Source organism: Oncorhynchus mykiss, chromosome 25 (assembly GCF_057628025.1).
Source record: "Oncorhynchus mykiss isolate SJ-2025 chromosome 25, ASM5762802v1, whole genome shotgun sequence".
Taxonomy (NCBI): domain Eukaryota; kingdom Metazoa; phylum Chordata; class Actinopteri; order Salmoniformes; family Salmonidae; genus Oncorhynchus; species Oncorhynchus mykiss.
This window is the reverse complement of record NC_143046.1, coordinates 46506206-46524578: the sequence shown is the minus strand read 5'-3', so window position 1 is coordinate 46524578 and position 18373 is coordinate 46506206. Positions and strand designations below refer to the sequence as shown.

The window sequence follows — 18373 nt, the reverse complement described above, 5'->3', positions numbered from 1 at the left end:
GATGTGTCTGTTACTTGAACCCTGTGAAGCATTTATTTGGGCTGCAATCTGAGTTGCAGTTAATTGCCGATTTCTGAGGCTGGTTACTCTAATGAACTTATCCTCTGCAGCAGAGGTAACTCTGGGTCTTCCTGTGGCGGTCCTCGTGAGAGCCAGTTCCATCATAGCGCTTGATGGTTTTTGCAACTGCACTTGAAGAAACTTCATCCTCCTTCAATTCTAGATATGATAGATATTGTTGCATTAACACAGGCCTATTTAGGCCTATGTAAATTAATCTCAACCAGATGCATTGTTGAAAGAACCATGAGTTGATTATTATAGTTTGAATTAAGTTTCATTGAACACCTTTTCACAAATTCTTTATACAACAAACACAAAACTAGGCTACACAATACATTGACATTATCGATATTGTTACAATAAATGAAAAACTTGATTCTCAACTGGTGGGGCGCTAATTAGAGCAGTGGTTCCCAAACTGTTTTTAGTCCTGTACCCCTTCAAACATTCAACCTCAACCACGCACTCTCAAATGTTGTTTTTTGCCATCATTGTAAGCCTGCCACACACACACTATACAATACATTTATTAAACATAAGAATGAGTATGAGTTTTTGTCACAACACAGCTCGTGGGAAGTGACAAAGAGCTCTTACAGGACCAGGGAACAAATAATAATATAATAGTAATCAATAATGATGCTCTTTATTTAACCATCTTACATATAAAACCTTATTTGTTCATCGAAAATTGTGAATAACTCATCACAGGTTAATGAAAAGGGTGTGCTTGAAAGGATGCACATACCTCTGCAATGTTGGGTTGTATTGGAGAGAGTCTCAGTCTTAAATAATTTGCCACACACAGTCTGTGCCTGTATTTGGTTTCCATGCTAGTGAGGGCTGAGAATCCACTCTCACACAGGTACGTGGTTTTAAATGGCATCAGTGTCTTAACAGCTCGATTTGCCAAGGCAGGATACTCTGAGCGCAGCCCAATCCAGAAATCTGGCAGTGAATTCTGATTAAATTCAATTTCACAGAACCACTTGTTGCAAATTCGATGAAGCTCTCTTGTTCTAATATCGGTAAGTGGACTGGAGGCAGTTCATGAAACTAATCCAGTTGTTTGTGTCATCCGTTTTGGGAAAGTACCTACGTAACTGCGCACCCAACTCACTCAGGTGCTTCGCTATATCACAGTTGACATTGTCCATAAGCTTGAGTTCATTTGCACACATTTGCACAAAAAATCATATAATGATGGAAAGATCTGTGTGTTGTCCTTGTTAATGCTGACAGAGAAGAGCTCCAACTTCTTAATCATAGCCACAATTTTGTCCCACACATTGAAAATAGTTGCGTAGAATCCCTGTAATCCTAGATTCAGACCATTCATGCGAGAAAAAACATCACCCAGATAGGCCAGTCGTGTGAGAAATTCGTCAATATGCAAGTGGTCAGACAAGTGAAAATTATGGTAAGTAAAGAAAACTTTAAGCTCATCTCTCAATTGTATTTATTTTTTCAAAACTTTCCCCTTTGATAACCAGCACACAGTATGTTGTAAAAGTATTACATGGTCACTGCCCATATCATTGCATAGTGCAGAAAATACACAAGAGTTCTGGTGCTTGCTTTAACAATGTTAACCATTTTCACTGGAGTGTCCAAAACATCTTTCAAGCTATCAGGCATTCCCTTGGCAGCAAGAGCCTCTCGGTGGATGCTGCAGTGTACCCAAGTGGCGTCGGGATCAACTGCTTGCACGCGCGTTACCACTCCACTATGTCTCCCTGTCATGGCTTTTGCACCATCAGTACAGATACCAACACATCCTGACCACCAAAGTCCATTTGATGTCACAAAGCTGTCCAGTACTTTAAAAATTGTTGTCCTGGTTTCCAGAAGAAGATGTCTTCCTTAATTGACCCCCCCATAAACATAACGGACATATACCATATACCGTCACATCTGTTGACTCATCCAGCTGTAATGCATAGAATTCACTGCCTTGTGCAAAGCAGTAATCGGGAAACAGTGTTGTTTGATGGAGGCATTGTCTGTATCGTTTTTTTTTACCTTTTCCCCCAGCATTGTCCCAGCCATATCTGCAGCAGCAGGAAGAATTAAGTCCTCCACTATAGTATGGGGCTTGCCTTTCCTAGCCACTCGGTAATTCACCATATAAGACTCTTCTAGCCCCTTCATATTAATGGTACCTGTTGCTTTTATACATGTCTTACTACTCAAAAGACATCTTAATTCTAGCTCAAAAAACACCTGTGGCTTGTTTTTCAAATTGCCATGTTTTGTTTCTAAATGTCTGTGCAAGAGTTGTGAGATAGTACTTTTGCACATATAACACACCATGGCTGAGGAAAGGCACTACTCCCAATGTAAGTGAACCCCAAATCAATATAGTTCTCATCGCATTTGCCTCTCTTAAATGGTCCAACATCTATGTCCGTTGTTCGGTGCTTTCCCGGGCAAAGGGGCAGTTGCTCTTCGGCTGCATCAGATTCACAACTGCCAATGTCCATGCTAGCTGGGCTAACAACTAATGTAGAATTACTGATGCCAGCATTGAACGTGCTCGTGGAAGCAGAACAACTTGTATTGTCGACAGATGCAGGTGTAGAACTGCTGGTAGTATCAGTACTACCAGTTGAGCTGGTAAGTGTCTCTATGGACGCTGGCCTTACTTTTTTAACCATTTATCCATTTTCGAGCAAACGGAATGAGCAGCAGCAGCTATGTTTGGCTACATATGGACCGTTAGTGGAATTCCCGCGAGAAAGTAACAGTTAATATGATTGGATGTTAATTATTTGACTAGCCTACCTGTATTTGACATTGTGTTGTTATTTCGCTGAACATTTAATTGTTATTTTTGGCAGTGAGACGGGGCTACTAAGGCGAGAAAAAAACCTCACCCAAATGTATAGCCCCGTTGGAAAATATAAATGGACTGTTTGAAAATGTGAAGAAAAAAAAAAAATATATATATATATTTTTAAATGTGAATCACATTTTTATTTGGCGTACCCCCGACGGCATTGTGCGTACCCCAGTTTGGGAATACCTGATTTAGAGGATCTGGGCTGGGTTTCCGAAAAGCCTCATAGCACTAAAATCATCTTTCGTCCATTTACTTTCAATGGAATTAAGATGATTTCAGTGCTAATGAAGCTTTTGGGAAACGCAGCCCTTGTTGATTTCGTGGTCCAGCCCAGCCAGCATCTCAAATCAGAGCGTATTAACTTTATTCATCTAGAATATGGTCAGATTTGTCATGTAATTGCTATCAAAATATGCAGTTGATGTTGGAAGTTTAAATACACTTAGGTTGGAGTCATTAAAACTCGTTTTTCAACCACTCCACAAATTTCTTGCTAACAAACTAGTTTTGGCAAGTCGGTTATGACATCTAGTTTATGCATGACACAAGTAATTTTTCCAACAATTGTTTACAGGCAGATTATTTCACTTATAATTCAACGTATGTCAATTCCAGTGGATAAGAAGTTTACATACACTAAGTTGACTGTGCCCATAAACAGCTTGGAAAATTCCAGAAAATGATGGCATGGCTTTAGAAGCTTCTGATAGGCTAATTGACATAATTTGAGTCAATTGGAGGTGTACCTGTGGATGTATTTCAAGGCCTACCTTCAAACTCAGTGCCTCTTTGCTTGACATCATGGGAAAATCAAAAGAAATCAACCAAGACCACAGAAAAAAAATTGTAGGCCTCCCCAAGTCTGGTTCATCCTTGGGAGCAATTTCCAAATACCTGAAGGTACCATGTTCATCTGTACAAACAATAGTACGCAATTATAAACACCATGGGACCGCGCTGCTGCTCAGAAAGGAGACGCGTTCTGTCTCCTAGAGATAAACGTACTTTGGTGCGAAAAGTGCAAATCAATCCCAGAACAGCAAATGACCTTGTGAAGATGCTGGAGGAAAGTATCTATCGTGAAAAATTCTACAGTAAAAACTAGTCATATATTGACATAACCTGAAAGGCCGCTCAACAAGGAAGAAGTCACTGCTCCAAAACCGCCATAAAAAAGCCAGACTACGGTTTGCAACAGCACATGTGGACAAAGATCGTACTTTTTGGAGAAATGTCCTCTGGTCTGATAAAACAAAGATAGAACCGTTTGGCCATAATGACCATCGTTATGTTTGGAGCACAGGGGTGGCAGCATCATGTTGTGGGGGTGCTTTGCTGCAGGAGGGACTGGTGCACTTCACAAAATAGATGGCATTGAGGGACGGAAAATTATGTGGATATATTGAAGCAACAGCTCAAGACATCAGTCAGGAAGTTAAGGTTTGGTTGTAAATGGATCTTCCAAATGGACAATGACCCCAAGCATACTTCCAAAGTTGTGGCAAAATGGCTTAAGGACAACAAAGTCAAGGTATTGGAGTGGGCATCACAAAGCCCTGACCTCAATCCTATAGAAAATTTGTGGGCAGAACTGAAAAAGCGTGTGCGAGCAAGGAGGCCTACAAACCTGACTCAGTTACACCAGCTCTCAGGAGGAATGGGACAAAATTCACCCAACGTATTGTGGGAAGCTTGTGGAAGGCTACCCGAAACGTTTGACACAAGTTAAACCATTTAAAGGCAATGCTACTAAATACTAATTGAGTGCATGTAAACTTCTGACCCACTGGAAATGTGATGAAGGAAATACAAGCTGAAATAAATAATTCTCTCTACTATTATTCTGACATTTCACATTCTTAAAATAAAGTGGTGATCCTAACTGATCTAAGACAGGGAATTTACTATGATTAAATGTCAGGAATTGTGAAAAACTGAGTTGAAAGTATTTGGCTAAAGTGTATGTAAACTTCCAACTTCAACTGCATATAGCATTAGAACATACTTTTCCAGATATTTTTGTGTTTTTTTTGCAATGCGAATATTGGGACACGAGTAGCGACTGAGCCAACCGGTGTAATTTGAGTCGCAAGGCAAAACCAGTTGAGAACGACTGAATTAATAGCTATAATATAACCTAGTGCAAGGGCCACTCACCAAAAATGTATTGTTCCGTGCCCCAGAAACATGTTATTTATAGCCTACTGTGTGATTCAAAGCTTGTAAAAGTTGCACATACATTTTCGTAATCTTATTTGTGCATTCTGTGTTCGTCCTTGTATCAGCTCAACGGGTTACTGATCCATATGAACCTCGAAACGAGGAAATATGTTTCAACCATTATACAATGGTTTTCTCACTTAATATAAGACATTTGGATTAAAACTAAAGACAGGACAACAAACAGCTCTCAAAACAAGCAAGGTCCTGCTGTTATGTCATCTGAGAAAAATCTGCAGTGCCTTCAGAAAGTATTCAGACCCCTGGACTTTTTCCACATTTTGTTACATTACAGCCTTATTCTAAAATTGATTCAATCAAAAAAATACTCAGCAATCTACACACACAGGTTGACATTTTTGCAAATGTATTAAAAATAAAAAGCAGAAATACGTTATTTACATAAATATTCAGACCCTCTGCTATGAGACTCGAAATTGAGCTCAGGTGCATCCTGTTTCCATTGAATGTCCTTGAGATGTTTCTACAACTTTACTGGAGTCCACCTGTGGTAAATTCAATTGATTGAACATGATTTGGATATACAGTCCCACAGTTGACAGTGCATGTCAGAGCAAAAACCAAGCCACTCCTCAGTAAAAGGCACCTAAAGACTCTTAGATCATGAGAAACAAGATTCTCTGGTCTGATGAAACCAAGATTGAACTCTTTGGCTAGGAATGCCAAGTGTTACATCTGGAGGAAACTTAGCACCATCCCTACGGTGAAGCATGGTGGTGGCAGTATCATGCTGTGGGGATGTTTTTCAGCGGCAGGATCGAGGGAAAGATGAACGGAGTAAACTACAGAAAGATCCTTAATGAAAACCTGCCTGAGCGCTCAGGACCTCAGACTGGGGAGAAGGTTCACCTTCCAACACAACAACAACCCTAAGCACACTGTAATGAATACTCAGGGAGAAAAAGGTGTAGATTCCCACGCAGAGAACAGCAGGTGTTTATTTCTCCTTCACAGAAGGCATGAATCGTGGTCACAGGCAGGCAATGGTCATACACAGGCAGGCAAACAGGAAGGTGAAAAAAAACTAGGACTGAAGGCTATAACTGGTTCTCACAAATTAGTTAGGAAAAGGCTGAGTAGAGTCAAAATGAACAATACCTCACAAAGGCACAAACAGAATTAACTGAACTAAATAAGGAGCTGATGAGACCAGGTGAGTAACTAACACAGGTTAAATCAATGAACAAAAATGAAAGACAGGGCTACGTTCAAGAGCACAATGAAACAGAAAACAAGGTTGACTAAGAAAATAAATACAGAACCTTACACACACAGCCAAGACAACGCAGGAGTGACTTTGTGACAAGTCTCTGAATGTCCTTTTTTTTAATAAACCTTTATTTAACCTTTATCCAACCTGACAAAGCTTGAGAGGATCTGCAGACAAGAATGGGAGAAACTACCCAAATACAGGTGTGCCAAGCTTGTAGCGTCATACCCAAGAAGACTCGAGGCTGTAATCGCTGCCAAAGGTGCTTCAACAAAGTACTGGGATAAGGATCTGAATTACTTGTGTAAATGTAATATTTCCAGGTACTTTTTTAAAAATACATTTGCTAACATTTCTAAAAACTTGTTTTTGCTTTGTTATTATTGGGCATTGTGTGTAAATTGCTGAGGAGGGGGGGGGGGGGGGGGGGGGGGGGGGGGGGGGGGGGGGGGGCAATTTAATCGATTTTAGAATAAGGCTGTAAAATGTGGAAAAAGTAAAGCTGTCTGAATACTTTCTGAATGCACTGTATTTAGCATGTTCCAACAGCTCTTATCTTGTATTGTTTCAGGATTCCTTCAGTCCGGTAGCCTGTTGGGATGCTATAACTCTGGAAATTCCTTCTTTTTTTACTGAGTTAGGTAAATCAGTTTGTTTTATTGAACCGTAATTATGGAACAATCAAATAAATATTCTCATATTGGATGTTTTGGTGCCTCTAGGACAATTCAGAGAGCTGATCTGGGACCTTATAATGAATGTGTCTGTTTGTGTTTTCTTCTGCTTGCATTTAGTAGGCCTATTTGTATTTTGATGTTTCTATTTCTGTAATTCAGAGCTCATCTGTAAAAGAGACCTTGGTCTTAGTATGACTCCTTAAAAATATGTAACATGGCAACCTGTAACGGCTCTCGTTGGTGGTAGGAAGAGTGGACCAACGCGCATCGTGGTAAGTGTTCATGATTCCTTTTATTCAAAATAACAAACGCGAACAGTTCTGTCAGACACTAAACAGAAAACAAGATCCCACAAAACCCAAAAGGAAAATGACAACGTATATATGATTCCCAATCAGAGACAACGATAGACAGCTGCCTCTGATTGGGAATGGGAACCCCCCCCCCCCCCCCCACCACACACACACACACACACACACACACGGCCAAAACCAAAGAAATAGAAAACATAGACTTTCCCACCTGAGTCACACCCTGACCTAACCAAACATAGAAAATAATAAGGAACTCTAAGGTCAGGGTGTGACACAACCTCAATGTTGCTAAGGGAAATTACCCAAAATTCCCCAAAAATGTGCAAAATTAACTTGTAAATTTTACACGTTTTTTTACCTATACAGTATTCATATTCATAAATCATCTACATAATGATGTTGGACTGTTGCCTGTTTTGTTGGGTGGCCTGTGTGTCTAGGTCACGGCTGCAATAAGAGGTGTGTGTGTAAAACACAAGTCTCGCGAGACTACGTAGCCAAAGCGAGACCCATGAAATCAGCGACATTAACTGGGTCATGGCTAGAAGGGTTCCAGGGCTTCAAAATTGCTCAAAAAGCTTCAAATTAAAAGTCCTACGTTTACTTGAACAAGATCACAAATCATAGTATATTTTTCCTGTTTCAAGATACATTATATTTCTCTGATCCTATCCATTCTCTTTGATGCCATGTTAGGAGGCATTGAGGCATATTGTTGAGTTCTAGTGGTTATTTGTAGTCTGCTCCCAATAAGGGTACTGAGGATTCAGAAACCAAATAGTTTATGCTCTTGAAACATCTGTGCATTGTTAGATGTGCTGTACATTGTTATAAACAGTTATGTTACACTGTTATTGACTGTTATAGATGCGTATAACATTATACAGCACATGTACAGTGCCTTCAGAAAGTATTCACACTCCTTGACTTTTTCCACATTTTGTTGTGCCTGAATTTAAAATTAATCAAATTGAGATTTTTACAACTGAATTAAAAATGAAAAGTTGGAAAGCTGAAATGTCTTGAGTCAATAAGTATTCAACCCCTTTGTTATGGATAGACAAAATAAGTTCAGAGGTAAACGTGTTTAATAAGTCACATACTAAGTTGTATGGACTCACTCTCTGTGCAATAATAGTGTGTAACATGATTTTATCTGTAAGGTCCCTCAGCCGAGCAGTGAATTTCAAACACACATTCAACAACAAAAAGATCAGAGGAGTTTTCCAATGCCTCGCAAAGAAGGGCACCTATTGGTAGATGGGTAAAAAATGTAAAAAGCAGACATTGAATATCCCTTTGAGCATGGTGAAGTTATTAATTACACTTTGGATGGTGTATCAATACACCCAGTCACTACAAAGACTAACTCAGTTGCAGGAGAGGAAGGAAATCGCTCAGGGATTTCACCATGAGGCCAATGGTCTCTTTGTGACCTGCACTTTTGGAGCTCAGAGCTTAAGAATTTTACTGTACCTTGCAATTACATCTGCGACCCATTGCATGTGACTAATAAACAAATCAAATCTAACTTTAAAACAGTTATTTAATGGCTGTGATAGGAGAAAACAGAGGATGGTCAACAACATTGTAGTTACGCCACAATTCTAACCTAATTGATAGAGTGAAATGAAGGAAGCCTGTACAGAATAAAACATATCACAAAACATACATCCTGTTTGCAAAAAGGCATTAAAGTAACACTGCAAAAAATGTGGCAAAGCAATTAACATTTTGTCCTGATGTCACGATCGTTGTATGGAGGGGACCAAAGCGCAGCGTCGTGTGAATACATTCTTCTTTATTGAAGGAAGAACACGAAGAACACTTAAACAAAAACAACAAAATGATAAGACGAATGTGACTGCTATTTAAACACTGTGCTAACATGCAACATAACATAGACAGTACAAAAACGCATACATCACCCATGTCACACCCTGATCTAAACAAAATAATAAAGAAAACAAAGAATACTAAGGTCAGGGCGTGACACCTGAATACAAAGTGTTTGGGGCAAATCCAATACAACACATTACTGAGTACTCCTCTCCATATTTTATAGTGGTGGCTGCATCAAGTAATCATTAAGAAATCATTAAGGACTGGGGAGTATTTCAGGATAAAAACAAACGTAATGGAACTAAGAACCGTCTAAGTCATAGTGGAAAACCTGGTTCAGTCTGCTTTCCACCAGACACCGGGAGATTAATTCACCCTTCCGCAGGACAATAACCTTAAACACAAGGCCAAATCTACACTGGAGTTGCTTACCAAGAAGACAGTGAATGTTCCTGAGTGGCCAAGTTACAGTTTTGACTTAAATTTGCTTGAAAATCTATGGCAAGACCTAAAAATGTTTTTCTAGCAGCAATCAACAAGCAAAGCTCTGACTTTCTGCACATTATCACACATCCCTGCGGCTACCAGACCTATATTATACTGCTCAGTTTATACACTTGCCCTCCATCCCTCCTTCCCAATACACGTGTAAATATTGTACTATAAATTGTGCCTTCCTGTATTATACTTTTGCTAAAATATTATTACATTCTACTGTCATACTTTATATTTGTATTCTTATATTTTACTATTTCTTATTGTTCTTGTATTGTCGAGAAGGAACCTGCAAGTAACCATTTTGTTGGACAATGTATACCATGCATATCCTATACATACAACTAATAAAACTTGAAACTTGTGATGAGGATCTGTGGTAAGAATGTCAACTTTCGTCAGCGGTGATACTGAAATTGTATGGTGACAACTTCTATAGTTTTAACAGTACAGTAGAAAACAGCTGTATAGGGCTGTAATGAGGAACTACATGTATGTTGAGAATATCCATTTTTGTCACCGGTGACAGTAGATTTTGGCTGAAAAAAAGTATCTTATGCAGTCAATCTCTATAGTATGACACTGGTGTTCTGGGACACGGTAGCACACCCATTGAATCAGGTCAGGGTTACACAGCTGCAGAACTGGGTGGACTGGGGACAGGGACAGTCAGGAGTCGTCAGGCGAGGTAGAGGCATGTTCCTATGGCTCAGGTCCTCTGGGAGGGGAGACAAAGAGAGAAAGGGAGAGAGAGTGAAATTAGAAAGAGCATGCCTAAGATCACACGGTACACCCGATAAGACAGACTGACCATAGCCTCGCGGCACACAGGCTATTGCAGCATAGGGGCTGTCGGGGAACACTGTGCCCCATCCAAAGTTACTCTTGGAATGGACCAATTTGAAAATGTTATCTTCAAAGTATGATTAAATCCTGTTCTGTTACGAGTTGACACCTCTGGGCAACAGTGTTGGTATTGTGTGGTTATTGTTGTTGTTTTTTACAGGGGACTATAACGACCAACATCATCATTATATACTGATCAAAAATATAAATGCAACATGCAACAAATTCTCATCATGGTATTTTTGTGCATTGAAATTGCCATCAATAAAATGCAATTGTTTTCGTTGTCCGTAGCTTATGCCTACCTATACTATAACCCCACCGCCACCATGTGGCACTCATGACATTGACATCAACATCAACAAACCGCTTGCCCACACGAGACCACAAGACATTGTTTGCGGTTGTGAGGCTGGTTGTACATACTGCCAAATTCTCTAAAACGGCATTGGCGGCGGCTTATGGTAAAGAAAATAACCTAAAATTCTCTGGCAACAGCTCTGTTGGACATTCCGGCAGTCAGCATGTCAATTGCACGCTCCCTCAAAACTTGAGACATATATGGCATTGTATTGTGTGGCAAACTACACATTTTAGAGTGGCCTTTTATCATCACCAGCACAAGGTGCACTTGTGTAATGATCTTGCTGTTTAATGAGATTCTTGAAATGCCACACCTGTCAGGTGGATGGATTATCTTGGCAATGGAGAAAGGCTCATTAACAGGGATGTAAACAAATGTGTGTACAACATTTTTAAGAAATAACCTTTTTGTGCGTATGTAAAATTTCTGGGATCTTTTATTTCAGCTCATGAAACATGGGGTCAACACTTTACATGTTGCATATATTTTCAGTGTAGTTAAATTGATTTCAAAAATATATTGTTCGTTTTTTCAATAAATGTTTAAGTAACTAAACTATATTTGTTGTGATTTTAATTTAGTAAAATTATTTCAGGGGGACTTTTATTTTGAAAAGTAGCCGTATAATCACGTGACCTTAAAGTCGCTATTTTCACAATGCTGTGGAGACGGGAGTAGAATAGAGTTGAGTAGGTTGAAGGCAGTAAAAAAAACATAACAGGTGTGAGGAATTCAGGGGTTTCCAACATGGCATCATGCGATACCCTGTACATCGAAACGGACGGCTCAGAGATGCCAGCTGAGATAGTGGAACTCCATGAAATCGAAGTGGAGACCATAGAGACAACAGTTGTTGGAGAGGACGACGATGAACAGCCCATGATCGCTTTACAGCCCCTTGACTCAGATGATCCACACTCAATGCATCACCATCATCAGGAGGTAATATTGGTGCAAACACGAGAAGAGGTGGTTGGTGAAGATGATTCGGACATGCACGGAGACGATGATTACGAGGACCAAATTCTTATACCTGTCCCAGTCCCTGCCGCCGAAGAGGAATATATCGAACAAACTCTAGTGACTGTCGCCGGGAAGAGTTCGGGGCGAATGAAGAAGGGGGGAAGCGTGAAGAGAAATAAAAAGAGTTACTTGGGTGCACCGGAGGCCAGTGGTAGAAAATGGGAACAGAAACAAGTACAGATAAAGACTTTGGAAGGAGAGTTTTCGGTGACCATGTGGGCATCGGGTAAGTTTAACGTTAGAGTTCTATTGAAAGTGTGTTCTTGCAAATTTACCAGCTGTGTTGTTCTTGCGTTGTGTGCCCTGTAAACTGGGCCTCGTACGGGCGTTGTTCTCTGGCTAATTTTAGCAGAATTCTTAACTGTTTTTCAAGTCCGAATTGCATGCTGTGTATTTGAAATGTTTTTGTTTTTATGGGAAGCCATGTTTTATGTGTTGATGGGCGCCGCCATGTTCCCCTGGAACAGTATGGCGGACCGGAAAAATGGCGTTGATTTGGCCGGGGAAAGATGGCGGCGGTTGGGAGCGAGCGCGCTGTTGCTGGCTCAGGGAGTAGGCCGCTGTGGCGCAGTTCAGCGCAGGGGCCTCTGTTCGAAACTTGTGAAAAGCGGGGGAGGGTAGATGACAGACTGGATATGCTACAGCTAGCCACTGTTCTAACCGCGGCGAAGAGTCGACAATAATGGAATCTCAATTATTTATATGTATCTTTAAAACAAAACAAAAACAACTAAATTGTGCAAAGTCTGCCTTGTTGGCTTTATGAGACCGACTGACCTGAGTGAGAAGATGTCGTTCGATTATTTGACTTTCGTCAGACAGTTCGCTATGGCTAGCTAACTTTAATTCTAGTGACAAACTAATGTGTGTTCACAAACTTGAAACGGCAGCCAGTTAGCTAGCTACGTTGATTAGTTTTTCCAAATCCCGATGTTAAGTCTGTCTGCATTGTTGCAAGTACTGCTATGGCTATTCACGAAGTCGTACCATTTAAAAACTAGGGTCATTTAAATGGAACTAAAATGTGCACTTGCTGTTCAACTGTGCAGACCAAATACTGCTTTCAACTGTAAAATATGAGATTGTATACCATTTACACAACTATGCTCCCCAGTTTTAAGGCTATACATTTTCCAGGTGCTGGGAATAGTGATTGGCATTTTAATTGGCCATTTGGGTCAGACATCAAATGCAAATAATATCCCTGTTTTAACTCTGCTCTTTTGCTCGGACTCAGATGACAAGAAGGAAATTGACCATGACACTATGGTGGAGGAGCATGTCATCGGGGAGAGTTCCCCTCCCGATTACTCCGAGTACATGACAGGGAAGAAGCTCCCGCCTGGAGGCATCCCAGGGATTGACCTGTCAGACCCCAAACAGCTGGCAGAGTTCGCCAGGTGAGCTGGTGACACAAGCACATGTTCATTAGGCACCTAAAGGAGGGAAACTGGGAGGGACTTGTCCATTTAGAAACCCTTGTTTTTGTTTTCTGTTGCAAAACATTACCTGTTTTTATTTACCTGTTATTTAACTAGGCAAGTCAGTTAAAGAACAAATTCTTATTTTCAATGACGCCTAGGAACAGTGGGTTAACTGCCTTGTTCAGGGGCAGTACGACAGATTTTTACCTTGTCAGCTCGGATTCGATCTTGCAACCTTACAGTTAACTAGTCCAACGCTCTAACAACTAGGCTACCTGCCGCCCCTGTTGCGTGATATAATAAATAAAACCATATGTAGGCTTATGTACTGTTACAACGTTCCCCTCTTGAACTCTCCTCAAGTGTAGTGAATACAAGTTCTTTGACCTATCATGTCTTTTACAGGATGAAGCCACGAAAAATAAAGGAGGACGACTCTCCCAGGACGATAGCCTGCCCCCACAAAGTAAGCATGCTTTACTAGTCTTAAGGACTAGATTCCATCGTTAGCGTTGTCAAATCCACAAGTGGTACCTTTGCGTTACCTTATCGCAGACACTGCCATTGGATGCAACAAAACCACACCCTACTTTATGTCTGACAAAATCCCTTGCAGCCACGTAGCGCGGTGGCATAAACGTACAAGTTCAAACATGATGAGCGTGATGTTCTATTGTCTACAGCTTGATTACACTGATAAGATATAGCCCCCCCCATCCAGATTTACATCAAAACATGTATATAAGCATATCATTATTTCTATCATTGATAGAGCCTAGACTTTCTAGCGCCGGTTTTGAACTTCTAACTTGGTAAGTATAATAGGAAGAGTGGCCTTTGACACGAGCAGACGCTCACCGATTTGTCAGCTGATGCTGCAGTTGCGCCTTCAAAACATCGCTATGCTAATGTTGGCCTAACTGGTATTGGAGAATGGTAACACAGCCACTAGAGCAGTGTTTGGGTAAATAATGTTAGTCACCTAGCCGGTATGCTCTGTGATTGCTCTATAAAAATCTGCATTTCGGACGGAATCCAGAACTAATGCATCAGTTATTTGTATTTTTATGCAACTTTCTGAAATGTAGAGGAATGTCTTTGTGGGTGTGAGGTGCTCGCGCATGTCTACATGTTGTGTAGCCATTAGCGATGATGCCAATGATAACTTTCTTCTGGTAGAGATGGAAAGGCGTTCCCAAAAACCTTCTCAGTTAACTAAAAAGTAGCCCATGGCTACCTGTCAGAATGATATGATTATTGGTATCTGTCCAGTGGCCATTTGTTTAGCAAACTGCAATCATATGAGTGCTACAGCAACACTGCTTAACCTCTCTGGGATACGTGGGGACGCTAGCGTCCCACCTGGCCAAAAGCCAGTGAAAATACAGAGCGCCAAATTCAAATAAATTACTATAAAAATTAATCCTTCATGAAATCACGCATGTAAGATACCAAATTAAATCTACACTTGTTGTGAATCCAGCCAACATGTCAGATTTCAAAAAGGCTTTTTGGCAAAAGCAAATGATGCTATTATCTGAGGATAGCACCATAGTAAACAAAGAGAGAAGCATATTTTTAACCTTGCAGGCGCTACACAACGCAGAAATAAAAATATAATTCATGCCTTACCTTTGACGAGCTTATTTTGTTGGCACTCCAATATGTCCCATAAACATCACACATGGTCCTTTTGTTCGATTAATTCTGTCTCTATCTATCTATCTATCGTGCCATGCGAAAGTATTTGGCCCCCTTGAACTTTGCAACCTTTTGCCACATTTCAGGCTTCAAACATAAAGATATAAAACTGTATTTTTTTGTGAAGAATCAACAATAAGTGGGACACAATCATGAAGTGGAACGACATTTATTGGATATTTCAAACTTTTTTAACAAATCAAAAACTGAAAAATTGGGCGTGCAAAATTATTCAGCCCCTTTACTTTCAGTGCATCAAACTCTCTCCAGAAGTTCAGTGAGGATCTCTGAAAGATCCAATGTTGACCTAAATGACTAATGATGATAAATACAATCCACCTGTGTAATCAAGTCTCCGTGTAAATGCACCTGCACTGTGATAGTCTCAGAGGTCCGTTAAAAGCGCAGAGAGCATCATGAAGAACAAGGAACACACCAGGCAGGATACTGTTGTGAAGAAGTTTAAAGCCGGATTTGGATACAAAAATATTTCCCAAGCTTTAAACATCCCAAGGAGCACTGTGCAAGCGATAATATTGAAATGGAAGGAGTATCAGACCACTGCAAATCTACCAAGACCTGGCCGTCCCTCTAAACTTTCAGCTCATACAAGGAGAAGACCGATCAGAGATGCAGCCAAGAGGCCCATGATCACTCTGGATGAACTGCAGAGTTCTACAGCTGAGGTGGGAGACTCTGTCCATAGGACAACAATCAGTCATATATTGCACAAATCTGGCCTTTATGGAAGAGTGGCAAGAAGAAAGCCATTTCTTAAAGATATCCATAAAAAGTGTCGTTTAAAGTTTGCCACAAGCCACCTGGGAGACACACCAAACATGTGGAAGAAGGTGCTCTGGTCAGATGAAACCAAAATTGAACTTTTTGGCGACAATGCAAAACGTTATGTTTGGCGTAAAAGCAACACAGCTGAACACACCATCCCCACTGTCAAACATGGTGGTGGCAGCATCATGGTTTGGGCCTGCTTTTCTTCAGCAGGGACAGGGAAGATGGTTAAAATTGATGGGAAGATGGATGGAGCCAAATACAGGACCTTTCTGCAAGAAAACCTGATGGAGTCTGCAAAAGACCTGAGACTGGGACGGAGATTTGTCTTCCAACAAGACAATGATCCAAAACATAAAGCAAAATCTACAATGGAATGGTTCAAAAATAAACATATCCAGGTGTTAGAATGGCCAAGTCAAAGTCCAGACCTGAATCCAATCGAGAATCTGTGGAAAGAACTGAAAACTGCTGTTCACAAATGCTCTCCATCCAACCTCACTGAGCTCGAGCTGTTTTGCAAGGAGGAATGGGAAAAAATGTCAGTCTCTCGATGTGCAAAACTGATAGAGACATACCCCAAGCGACTTACAGCTGTAATCGCAGCAAACTTAACTTAAGGGGGCTGAATAATTTTGCACGCCCAATTTGTCAGTTTTTGATTTGTTAAAAAAGTTTGAAATATCCAATAAATGTCGTTCCACTTCATGATTGTGTCCCACTTGTTGTTAATTCTTCACAAAAAAATACAGTTTTATATCTTTATGTTTGAAGCCTGAAATGTGGCAAAAGGTTGCAAAGTTCAAGGGGGCCAAATACGTTCGCAAGGCACTGTGTGTATATATATATGTATGTATGTATGTATGTATGTATGTATGTATGTATGTATGTATGTGTATGTGTATGTGTATGTGTGTGTGTGTGTGTGTGTGTGTGTGTGTGTGTGTGTGTATATATATATCCATCCATCCATCCATCCAAAATGTCAATTTATTTGGCGCGTTTGATCCAGAAAAACACCGGTTCCAACTTGCGCAACGTGACTACAAAATATCTCAAAAGTAAACTTTGCCAAAACATTTCAAACTACTTTTGTAATACAACTTTAGGTATTTTTTTAACGTAAATAATCAATGAAATTGAAGACCGGATGATCTGTGTTCAATACAGCAGGAAAACAAACTGTAGCTAGCTTTCTGGTCACGCGCCTCTATCTAACAGTACACTACAATTGACCCTCGTTTTGAACAGGGCTAGTTCATTACACAGAGGAAAAACCTCAACCAATTTCTAAAGACTGGCGACATCCAGTGGAAACGGTAGGAACTACAAGAAGGTCCCTTAGAACTCTGGATTCCCAATGAAAACCCATTGAAAAGAGTGACCTAAAAAAAACTGAATGGTTTGTCCTCGGAGTTTCGCCTGCTAAATACGTTCTGTTATACTCGCAGACATGATTCAAACAGTTTTAGAAACTTCAGAGTGTTTTATATCAAAATCCTATCCAAATAGGATTTCTACCCAAATTATATCCAAATACTAATAATATGCATATCTTACCTTCTGGGGATGAGTAGCAGGCAGTTCAATTTGGGCATTCTTTTCATCCAGATGTGAAAATACTGCCCCCTGTCACCAAGAAGTTAACCAAACAGTCTCTTCCTGGTGAGCACTTGCGTTAAAGGGTAACACCCATAAATACAATTCTTACATTTTTCCCAGACCTCAAGAGTAGTCTCCTGATGTGGTTTAAACATTGTTGAGGACATCTTTTTAAAATAGTGTGCTTTTGGGAAACCAGAAACCTGGAGAAAGGTTTAAGTGCTCTAATGTGGACCTTTTGATCTTGTCATTTCTGAAATTACACAATGATTAATTGCTACCTTTGCCTCTGCAGGGGTGCACTAAAATGTTCAGGGATAACTCGGCGATGAGGAAGCATTTGCACACCCACGGACCGCGTGTTCACGTCTGCGCCGAATGTGGAAAGGCCTTTGTTGAAAGCTCTAAACTGAAGAGGCATCAACTTGTTCATACCGGAGAGAAGCCTTTCCAGGTATGTTTCCCCCAGACCCTTTAAAATGGCTTCTAATTGAGAGATCTACTTCTTGTCTAACAATTACAGTTTCACAGGGATGCCATCTGCACTTTTCGGCGATATTTGCCATTTTGATCTCAATAGGTAATCCACATGAGTAGTGTAGAGCCGTAAAAATCGGGTGGTGGCGCTATAAAAGAGGGGCGTGAATATCTCCCTGGGAGAATCTCAATTGCATACTCCTCGTGTCCCCTCTCTCCTTGCCTTCTCAAAACTCAGCCAGAGGATGCGAGGGGTATGCAATTGATTCTCACCCTGTGTGATCACGCAACTGGGACATTTGGAATGCAACTCCAGGTAAGCAACCTGTGTTGGAAATAATACTGTGACTATAGTTGCATGTATGTTTTGAAAGCACAAATTATTACACACAAAGTTATTAATGTTAGCAAGCTGCTTTGCTGTCACACTGCCATAGAGGAAAAATGGAGCACAGTGACAGTC

The 18373-nt window shown here is 40.5% G+C and overlaps 1 protein-coding gene across 6 annotated transcripts in view; it reads left to right on the top strand.

The window, feature by feature from the left end:
* Positions 1-11504: 11504 nt before the first annotated feature.
* The window catches only part of LOC110505209 (transcriptional repressor protein YY1), a 23938-nt gene continuing 17069 nt past the window's right edge, over positions 11505-18373 (top strand). The window contains exons 1-4 of one of the 6 annotated variants that reach the window (XM_021584286.3): positions 11505-12143; positions 13155-13317; positions 13747-13807; positions 17729-17887. In XM_021584286.3, coding sequence (XP_021439961.1) covers positions 11642-12143; positions 13155-13317; positions 13747-13807; positions 17729-17887 — 885 coding nt within the window. In that variant the 5' untranslated portion in view covers positions 11505-11641. Of the gene's footprint in view, positions 12144-12414; positions 13055-13154; positions 13318-13746; positions 13808-17728; positions 17888-18373 lie in introns of those variants that run through there. The other 5 variants (XM_021584285.3, XM_090220411.1, XM_090220409.1 and 2 more) reach the window with 5 other exon arrangements.